Below are 10,985 nucleotides of genomic sequence, written 5' to 3' on the forward strand. Positions count from 1 at the left end.
TACAGATTATTATTATTGTTTTTTTTTGTAATTAGAAGTCCGAATTTCATTATTAAAAAATCAAAATTGCAAAGAAAAGTTAAGTGGTAATTGAAATAAATTGAAACCATTAAGTAAGCCATTACGAATAACGAATGGTCGGTCAATCAACACCCGATCAATCCAATCGAAAGAAAAAAAGGGGCCCCATCATCAGAATTTGAAAAGTTAAATATAATATCACCGATTACAAGCCAAGTGTGGGAGGAGCTTCTATCATGATGCATTAGGATATTTGGCTCCATTCAACAAAAATAAATAAAATTAATGACATTTTCTCTTTTTGGTAAGTTAATAATACAGGTAAATGCAGTTATTTGGGTAAATTTTTTCGGGTAAATAAGATAATGACTATTTTAGTCATAAAAATCCATTATTAAAAAGGGTATTTTTGTTTCATTCAAGTGTTAGCAACTTTCCTCCTAGGTGGAAAAATTATTTACTCACCTAGGAGATGGGTATCATTTATCCGGGTAAGTGGTGCCTGAGAAAATAAACTTTCCCTGGTCCCCACATAAATATGAAAAAAGAATATGAGATTCTTGGTCAATGAGAATTAAAATCCCATTGACTAACTTTCCCCCTCTCGAAATCCGAAAAAAGATCAAATTTGGATAGGGCCTTTTACTGGAAAATATCAAATTTGGATAGGGGCGTGTTTAAATCCGATGCCATAAGTATGCAAGAGACTCCATACCGGATGTATATGCAGAAGATTTCAAATTCAGTTCATTTAGAAACCGGATGTAATATGAGGGTACATCTATGGTACCAGATAGACATGATTTGGAAGAGTTACTTTTGACCAATTAAAACCTCAATGAATTTCACATGATCGGTTGCCATTTTGTGTTTACCATTTTTTTTGATAAATTGTTGAAATCTTCTTGAAATTTTTTATTATTGCTGAAACCTTTGGAAATTGATGAGGGGTGATTTGGTTTATTAGTCATGAAGAGCCACACAGTGAGCCCTAATGGTTGAATAACACCTCAGTGCCATATGGGGGCAAGTTGCACCTAGCCAAATAGGATCAAGACAATCAGCCCAACCTACGTCTCAATCAATGGAAGACCGATGGGTCGCTCCCCGTTAGAGTGGAGCATGTCACTTCGGGAGAACAAACCGATGATTTCGGATGTCGGCTTGACCTCTCCGACTTGGGCAACTAACGAATTGAGTACCCAACTGACCTTCGAGGTTTCGACCTACATGTCGGGCTATCCTTATCCGGTTAGAACACCTATCAGTTCGAAGCCGATGGAGGCACGTCGCTTACCTAGCACGAATGACCCCAGTCTCCACACACTTCAGAGAGATTGGATGAGGATCGTTGCCAGTGTCGGTGCATCGTGCCCTGAAGATAATGTGCCAATAAGGCCTATCACTCCCGAATATCCCAAACATGGCTCTTGGACCCCGGGGCCTATAAAAAGGCATCTACTTGCCTTCATAAGGTATGCGCGGTTAAGTGCAATCAATCATCTTGCTCTCACTCTCCTCTGCTTTTTGCTCTCTAAGCTACTTTCATCAGCTCAGCTAACTTAAGCATCGAAGTGCTTGCTCTAGGTCCAAACCCCCAAGTACTTTGGTCTTCTGTTCTTGTAAATCCATCTACTGACCTCATTCGCCGATCGCTTGAGCTATCCTCCAATAGGGAAGTCAAATGCATGATTTGCTCTTGATTAGTAATTATAATCACCTCCCCTAAACTTTTTAACATAGGTGCAAGGAGACCCTCTCTGTTAGAATCTTCAAACAAGAGACATGAAAAATGTCTAAAATACCCATATAATTACTTTTAACCAAAATATTTATTTTCCAAATTTTCTCTTCATATTAACCACTACCCAAACCCTTCCAATCTCTTTTTCAAAATTGATTTTTTTTTCAAAATTTCCCTTCATATCAATCCCTAAAAAGGTAAAGATGCAACTTTAAACTCTCTTTTTTTTTGTTCATAAAGTTCGTATTGTTTTTTACCCATAGAAACCAACCTCAATTGTAACTACATGGATATTTTTGGACATTCTCATGCCTCTTATTAGAATATTCTAATAAACAAAATCTACTTGCAACGGTGTCATAAAGTTCAAAGGAGGTGATTGCGTTTACCAAACTTTGGGAGATATTAGCAATGGTCAGAAACTTCAAAGGAGGTTTCAATAGTTTACCCAATTATTTTGTATGCCTTAGGAAAAAAAAATCATTGCTACTCAAAAGAAGAAATACAATATAGGGATGGCAATTTTCCCATACTCAACGGGGACCCGACTTCCCAGACCCAATGGAGTTGGGGATGGGGATTGTTTTGGTGGGGCGGGGATTAATAAGAATCCTCGATCGGGGTCGGGGTTTGGGATGGGGATTGAGGTTCCCACCATGCCCTACCCCGACCCCGATTATATTATTTCTATATATCAAAACATATTTAAAACATTGTTTATAATTAAAAAAAATTATTTATTTTAAATATATTTATTTATAAAAAAAACTGTTATCTAAAAAAAATTCAGAGATTTAGATCTCCGTAGGAACCCATCCCCGTGGAGAGTTAATTTTATTCCCAACGGAGATTAGAATCAAGGATGAGAGTTAATTTGAGAATCGGGGTCGGGGATGGGGAATATGATCCCCACCCCGAACCTGCCCGTTGTCATTTCTAATACAATCAGTCGTTAAGGCCTCTGAATTAAAAAGGAGGATACACAACCGTGTATGTGCAACCTTGACCAGTGGGAGATCATTAATTTCTACAATGGGACAAGGATATTATTAATCCACTAAGGAAGAGAAAGGATTCTCTCGCAATAGAATTCGAACGCTTTAGTCGTTCAGCAGGTCGTAGAACCAATGAGGTTCCAACGCCAGTATTAAATTCATGGGCTCCACCCTAAAAGATGCGGGCCCATGTATCCTTGCAAGTTGCAACAAAGAAATGGCCACTAATTATGCATCTCCTTTCAAAAGAATATGATAAAAACAAGATTGTGTTTGGTTTGAAGGAAAAAATAGGAAAAGGAAGAAAATAGCAGAAAAATTTATACAAGGTTTGTAAATCAAACTTAAATCAAATTCATCCTAATATTTTTTAGATACGTGAAAGAAAAGGCTTTAATATAAGCAAGGGGTAATTAACCCCAATGTTCCATATCATGTATTTTTGATATCATAATCGATTGCTTAGTATATGAGATTGGATGAAACAATTAGTAAACAGATCAATGTCTTCAGATTTAATGCGATTCAATCATGACTAAACAGATGTCGGAATCCAACATAAATGAATCGAATTTAAATTGGAAGAGATTAAATCTGATCCATTTCAGCCCTAGGGCTAATTTTAAACTACTTTTTGAAGAGGTTTTTCCTAGCATTTCATCCATACTTTTGTCATGTAAATACAAATGAGAACTGATCAAACATGCAATCAAGGATTAGAATACCGATTCGCCTGATAACAAAAGTTAGGTATAAATAACACTGATATTTTGATTTTGGATACAAATATGATATATCCGATACCCGATACTTTGATCTTTGCACGCAATGACGCAATGCCTACCAGACCCATGTAATAGAGGAGACCAGATTGGTTGGGTTACCTATAGCGGTGTCAATTGTAATAAATTTGGTCCAATCCGATTCAGTCCGATATGAATTCATTATAAATGGAACATGTCCAATTCAATCTAATCAATGTCTTGGACCAATTTGGATTGATCCAAATTCAATGTCTGGACCGTCTAATCTATTCAAATTCATTTTGATTTAGATTGATTTTAATCCAAACCCGGTCCATTGACACATATATTGTTATCTTATATCAATAAACCAGATATTTGCTAGCTTAATCCAATCCAACTTGATGATGCGCAATCTGGTCGGTCTTAGCTTCCGGTTACCTTGCCTCTAACGAAATTGGAGGTGCCTGAAACAAGGAAGAAAATGGAAACTTTCGGGGAGGAACCCGGTTGGAACACTCTGAAGCTCAAGTTAGTGCTCTTGAGAAGGCAAGGAGAATGAGGGACTTCAAGACCAGAAAGCACACGAATCACATATCTCCTTCGTTGGGGGAAGGGGGCCTTTTATAATCACCTTGTACACTCACTCCCATACCTCTGCCAGATCGGGCATCATCACCTCTGCCAGATCGAGTGTCATCATCTCTGCCAGATGCCAGTTCGGGTGTCATAACCTCTGCCAGTTGCCAGTTCGGGTGTCATAACCACCACTATCTTCTTTTTCAGGGCCATCTCTGCCACGTCTGAGATGGCGGTGGCAGGTGGCCGTTGGAGGGCGGCTGTCATGTGTCGGACCCCTAATCAGTCAGGCGCGCCGCCTCCGTGTACGGGCTTCCTGGGCGTCAGGTACGGCTGTTTAGTCAGGCGACTTGGAGCCGAAGTGGTGTGCGAGGTGAAGTCTTGAGTTCGGATAGAAGTGTGGCCCGAACTGCCCCGGGGTGGGTCAACTCGGGTTTTTGCCCTTTGCGCTCCTTGTAAGGCTTAGGACCTCCAAGGGAGAGCTTGGGTTCTTCCTTGGGGAGCTCGGGTCGTGGGTTCCTTTTTTGGGGGAGCTTGGGACTCATTTTCTCGGAGCTCGGGTTGTGGGCCCGCTGCCGTGCCGAGCTGACGCTTCTGCCAGGTCACTCTCGGTTGCTTCCACGTGTCACGTGGCCAAGGGGTCGGGCCAAATCTCCCTCCATCACAACCTAATATAAATATGTTACGGATGGACCAGGTTCAATCTAATATAATAATATTTTGGACCGGAATGTCTTATTGGTCCGTCCAATACGTTCAAATTGATTTTGGAATGGACGGGGTCCAATCGAAAACCGGTCCATTCACACCCTTAGTTACCTATCACAGTAGACACGCCAGTGTCCAGTAAAGATAAGCCTAGATGGAACCCACAGTAAACAGTAACCCAGCTCCAATTCATCCCGTAGTGGAGACAGTTCCGGTATGGTTTAATCGGATCCATCCGACGGTTCCGACCGATTTACAGCCCTCTACACTACTAATATTGCTTTCTTGCTGATACTTGCCTTGGCTACACATCTGGAATTCTGGATCAGTATAAAAGAATCTAATATATTTATTTCTCTTCTCTCCGGTCATCCCTCTCCTATTACAACCCACTCATAGTCACAAAAAGGAAGTAAAACCGCTTTGGATTTACAACGTACAAAGCGGGAAGGTAGTATAAACTTGTACTACTTCTGAAAGAGAAGCTATTATTTCTGTAATTGTTTATGTTCATTGACCAAGAAGCCCTTGTGGTAAGGTCTTCTGACTTCTGCTGATTGGATCGGGGGTCCAAGAAGAGGTTTCCCTCGTCCCCATCAAAATTGCAAGAGCAGCAGCAGAATTGTAAAAGTGAATCTGCAGCTCCGAAACATAAATGGGTGGATCTCTTTGAAGTCTTGACAGCACAACAAAACGATCGCATTCGTCAACGTTGGGTGCGCAATCTTCACCCAATCTCTTACTCCTTTTCTTTTTCTTTCAATGGGTGACGTTTAGTGGGCTTTTAAGGGAAGAATCGATCCTTCCTTCAGTTGAATCTTGTTCAAATTCTTTACTCAGTACCCGACTTTCCTTCTCAATGGACACGATAAAAATATGAAGAATAAAGAGAGATCCTTGGAACAAAGAGAGCTGCAGATTTCCGCCTGTATAGTGTACTACAATCACTAATTTCTACTTTAGAAGTACATGCTATTGCTATTGTGATCGGAGTCTTCGCAGATTTTCTTATTGTTTTTTTTTTCTTCGTTCATGATTTTATTCTTGTGTGCGCTTATGCTTTTTACTGCTTCAATTGATTATTATTTGTATTCATCATTGCGAACCAGGTGTGTCTTCTGGCGGTTTCCGAGGGAATTCGATAGGCGGGTGGGATTCAGTTTCAGTAAATTGATCAAGAAGGGAGGCCAGTTTCTGTTTGTTTGTTTTTCTACTGCTTAAGCAATTCCTCTGCTGAAGAACTAATAACAACAGCAGGAGCACTGGAGGAGGAGAATAAGGTACCCAGGGTCTTATGCATAAGCACATTGTTCCAAAATTTGTGTGAAAATTTTCTTTTTTACCACTTCTCTAACCAAGATATTGGAATTTCAGATGGGGTTCCCCTGTTGAATGAAGAAGTGGTGCCAAACGACCTGTACTATAAAATCGGGAGCCATGGATATGGAGGAATCGAAAGATGAGAAAGAGATCGATAGAGAGGACTTGGAAGAGCCACAGGAAAAACCAATGGAAGAGTGGAAGAGAATTCCACCATGGACTAAGCAGATTACAGTCCGCGGGCTTATTGCAAGCTTACTGATCGGGGTTATCTATAGCGTGATAGTGATGAAGCTTAACCTCACCACTGGCCTCGTTCCTAACCTCAATGTCTCTGCTGCCCTTCTCGCTTTTGTTTTCATACGGTCGTGGACAACGCTGCTTCAGAAAGCTGGAATTGTCTCATCCCCGTTCACACGGCAGGAGAACACCGTAATCCAGACTTGTGCAGTTGCATGTTATAGCATTGCTGTAGGAGGTGAGATGCTCTAATATTCTGTAAATTTATCAAGAGATTCAGAGCAGAGAAAAAGTTTTGTTTTTTCCTTTAAAATATCCATTTCTTCCTCACTGTTTTTCAGATTTTTGTTGTTATTTGTATCTCAGGAGGTTTCGGGTCCTATCTTTTGGGATTAAATAAGAAGACATATGAACAGGCAGGGGTTGATACAGAAGGCAATACTCCAGGGAGCTTCAAAGAACCTGGAATTGGTTGGATGACTGGGTTCCTTTTTGTAGTTAGCTTTGTTGGACTTTTGGCCTTGGTTCCTCTCAGAAAGGTAGATTCTCTATTTCACTGTTATATTTATAATATGATTTGGAGGCAGATTCCTCTATTTCCTCTCAGACTTGGGTTTTGTTGTATGGTATTTTTTCCTTTGCTTCTAAATTTTCTGGTTACAAGTGAGATTACAATTCATCTTCTTGCAATAAGATTGTCAATTCCTATAAAGGGGTTCTGGGTAACCACCTTAAATTTATCTTTAGCGCATTAATTATTTCTGATATGCTGTAACTTCTCACTCATGTTGACTTGGTGGGTGTAACCCTCGCCCGACCTTGTAACATAAATCGGTGTAGTAGATATTTGTCTTTAGGTTCTGTTTGTTTTTGTTTTGTTCAAAAAAGTAACCTTGTCTTAAATAATGTTCCATTTCAAACTTGTCAAGCTTTATGCTGGATTTCTGCAGTTTAATTTGCTCAGTTTTGCTGTTATAGCAGCAATCAAATACAAATATAACGATATAAAATGCTAATATTTTGGAACTGAACATCATTGTGGAGTAGTTCTATAACTCTAATCATTATTTCTTTTCCGATCCTAAAGATATGCTCATAAAGTGGATTATAATTATTCCACAGATTATGATAATTGACTACAAATTGACCTATCCGAGTGGTACTGCGACTGCGGTTCTTATTAATGGTTTCCACACTTCTCAAGGGGACAAAATGGCCAAGTACCTATTTGTTTTTCACAGTTCCTTTCTCCTTATAGAATCAATAATTCAGATATAAACTTGATCTAAAAAGAGTTATCGTCTTTAACACAGAAAGCAAGTGCATGGGTTTGCAAAGTTCTTCTCAATCAGCTTCCTTTGGGGTTTCTTTCAATGGTTCTATTCTGGAGGGGCACAATGTGGGTTCTCACAGTTCCCAACTTTTGGATTGAGAGCATGGAAACAAACGTGTGTATTGTTCTGTTTCCTACCTTTGCAGCTGTACCTGTGAATCATCCTTTCTTGACCGCTGGTTTATGTTCATTGGATTTTGCAGATTCTACTTTGATTTTAGCATGACTTACATTGGAGCGGGAATGATTTGTTCACATCTCGTGAACTTTTCTTTGATTTTGGGAGCTGTGCTCTCATGGGGGATAATGTGGCCGCTGATAAGTGGGCTTAAAGGAGATTGGTTCCCCATGACTTTACCTGAGAGCAATATGAAGAGCTTGAATGGTTACAAGGTTACCAAAATCTGATATCTCCTTTCAAAATTTTCATTACTGACGGTAACTTATGCTATTTAGAGAAAAAGTGGCTTCTCATTTACCAATGTATTGAGCAGGTTTTTATTTCCATTGCCCTCATCCTTGGAGATGGCCTCTACAATTTTCTCAAGATAATGTTCTTCACCATCAAAAGTATCCATGACAGGATGAACAAAAGGAACTCGAACAGAGGTAAATGAGACCACAAGTAGGACCGTTAGCAATCCTATACATGTGCAAAGAGAGTCTACCTAATGCCTGGCAAGCTGAACCTTGCTGCCTATACTGATTGTTAAATTAATCATCTGGTCAATGTTGTTGAGCAGGACTTTCTACAGAGTTTATAGCTCAGGCCAGATACAGGCCTGGCTATGGACTAAATCCAGTAGCTGCAATCAGGCTATCACAGCTTGAGCCTAGATGCTTTGACCATGATGGATCACAATCAGTTCAGGCCAGGCTTGAGCAGACGACCTTGGCATGCATCCGAACTTGCCTGTTGGCACTTAGCAGTCTACCAAGATGTCCCATGTAGACATGGTTTGGTTTACAACTTGAGCTAACATTTTTGCTTCTTATCTTCAGTGGCAGATCATGGGAGTCAGCCTCTTGATGATCTTCAAAGAAATGAATTGTTTGTGAGGGAAAGAATTCCTTTATGGCTTGCATTTGTGGGATATGTCACCTTCTCCATCATTTCCACCATTTTGATCCCATTAATGTTCCCCGAGTTGAAATGGTACTATGTGGTTTTAGCTTACATTTTTGCTCCGTCTCTAAGCTTCTGCAATGCTTATGGTGCTGGTCTGACTGACATGAACATGGCCTACAACTATGGAAAAGTTGCCCTCTTTGTAATTGCCGCCTTGGCTGGAAAAGACACTGGTGTGGTAGCAGGGCTTGTCGGTTGTGGCCTGATTAAATCCATTGTTTCCATTTCCTCTGATCTGATGCATGACTTCAAGTCCGCTCATCTCACTCTCACTTCTCCTCGCTCAATGCTCGTGAGCCAGGCTGTTGGAACTGCCATGGGCTGTGTGGTTGCTCCTCTAACATTCTTTCTGTTCTATAAGGCTTTTGATGTGGGCAATCCTAATAAAGAGTTCAAAGCTCCATATGCATTAATCTATCGAAACATGGCAATTCTTGGAGTCGAAGGCTTTTCTGCACTACCACGGCATTGCTTGCAACTCTGTTGTGGATTCTTTGCCTTTGCAGTTGGGGCCAACTTACTGAGGGACTTATCCCCGCCTAAATTAGGGAAGTGGGTTCCGTTACCAATGGCTATGGCAGTGCCTTTCCTAGTTGGAGCCTATTTTGCGATTGATATGTGTGTTGGGAGCTTAATTGTCCTTGTATGGCACAAGCTCGATAGCAAGAAGGCTACTTTGATGATTCCTGCAGTTGCATCTGGTTTGATCTGTGGGGATGGGTTGTGGATCCTCCCTTCATCTATTCTTGCTTTAGCCAATGTTAATCCTCCCATCTGCATGAGGTTCTTGGCTACGTAATGCGGGAATTCTCCAGAAGAAAGCAAAGTAATATTGAAGGAATTGAAACAACAATTGGTGAGTACAAGAGTAGTCTAATTTCAAAGTGGAGGCTTTATAAAGGATGAATATACATACAATGAAATCAAGACGTGCTCACTTTATTTTTAGTACAGTAGTGTTAGCTCAAGCTGAAGCTGACAGAAATCAATATAGGTTTATCCTATATGAGATCATTATGTAAGAGAAAGAATCAATCACTCGCATGGTGTATAAAACACAAAGCACTTGACATAACTGAACATGTGTAATGAAATTTCAATTATCAAATAGTTAGAGATTAATTTTTCGCAGTAGTTTAACAAGGATGCTTCAATTGTTTTGAGTTTTGTTACCAACTGAGGAGCAAATCAAATTTGAAATTCCTCCCCTTTGTCAAAATTACCTTTACGAGCCCGGATCTCCTGCCCATGTTTATTGCAGTCACATGGAGAACATCTCATCCAAATTCAAGGGGATAGTGTATTGTGGGTAGGCGTGGGCAGGAGATCCGGAGTCTACCTTTACCTATGTTATAATATTCTTTTACTTCACTTGGTGTTGGTGAAGCAACTTTAGTTTAGCCCCCATAGTCAGGGCTGCAAACGGATCTCCCTCTTTTCTTCCCCTTCTTTTCTATTTTTCTCCCGTCCCTTTCTCATCTGTTTCTGTCCCTCTTTCTTCTTCTTCCTCACTCAGTCATCGGTCATTTGCAGTATCCCATTTACAATGGAAAGGAAAGAAAGGTGAAGTCTTCAACTAACATCAATCACTATTGGAAAGGGAATGCCCAATGCACGTCAGTGTCCATTGTCCAATCGTTTTTTACCTAATGAAGAAACGAGATCAGAGACGCTGAAATCCGAAATAAGAGAGAGAGAGAGAGAGCTGGTTATCTGTACTGGAAATCGGTAGGTGTCGTCTCTTCCGTCCAAGGCTCTTCGGAGTTTTCACTTTAAGGCCAGAAGAAGAAGACGGTCAAAGACACCGAAGGGAAAGACTCGCGGTATATAAGATCTGAGATACAGAACTGAGATCAAGATCTCGGCTTCGTCTTCTTCTGCGTCTTCATTTAAACCAGAGATACACCACAAAAAATGAAGAAGAGACCGAAAAAACCGTCTCACCTCACTTTTATTGAATGGGTAAATTTCTTAAACTGCGTTTAGCGAATTGATTAAGTACCCTTACATTTTGAAAATTGACTAACGCTTTCAAACAATTGACTAATACTTCTCTTACGGTTAACACCCCTTAATTTTCCGTTAACAAAAATATAAAAGAACTATTTACCCTTTAGATCTGTTTCTGCTTTACAATCATCGCCCTTGAGCAGAATTGTTACGCCAACTCTCT

The 10,985-nt window shown here is 40.3% G+C and overlaps 1 protein-coding gene across 6 annotated transcripts; it reads left to right on the top strand.

Moving 5' to 3' along the window:
• The first annotated feature begins 5,096 nt into the window (after positions 1–5,096).
• On the top strand, positions 5,097–9,946 carry LOC104604695 (metal-nicotianamine transporter YSL3-like). Of its 6 annotated transcripts, none has more exons than XM_010269165.3 (10): positions 5,475–5,506; positions 5,631–5,725; positions 5,900–6,070; positions 6,165–6,588; positions 6,717–6,889; positions 7,473–7,570; positions 7,664–7,798; positions 7,887–8,076; positions 8,178–8,292; positions 8,686–9,946. In XM_010269165.3, the coding sequence occupies exons 4-10, from the start codon at positions 6,183–6,185 to the stop codon at positions 9,609–9,611; spliced, it is 2,043 nt and encodes a 680-aa protein (XP_010267467.1). In that variant the 5' UTR covers positions 5,475–5,506; positions 5,631–5,725; positions 5,900–6,070; positions 6,165–6,182; the 3' UTR covers positions 9,612–9,946. The 6 variants fall into 6 exon arrangements, with proteins under 6 accessions (XP_010267466.1, XP_010267467.1, XP_088752283.1 ...); XM_088896157.1 differs by having other exon boundaries at positions 5,489–5,506; positions 5,631–5,718; XM_010269164.3 differs by lacking the exon at positions 5,631–5,725 and having other exon boundaries at positions 5,097–5,506.
• Positions 9,947–10,985: the final 1,039 nt, after the last annotated feature.

Source organism: Nelumbo nucifera, chromosome 1 (assembly GCF_055504915.1).
Source record: "Nelumbo nucifera cultivar China Antique chromosome 1, China Antique-T2T, whole genome shotgun sequence".
Lineage (NCBI taxonomy): Eukaryota > Viridiplantae > Streptophyta > Magnoliopsida > Proteales > Nelumbonaceae > Nelumbo > Nelumbo nucifera.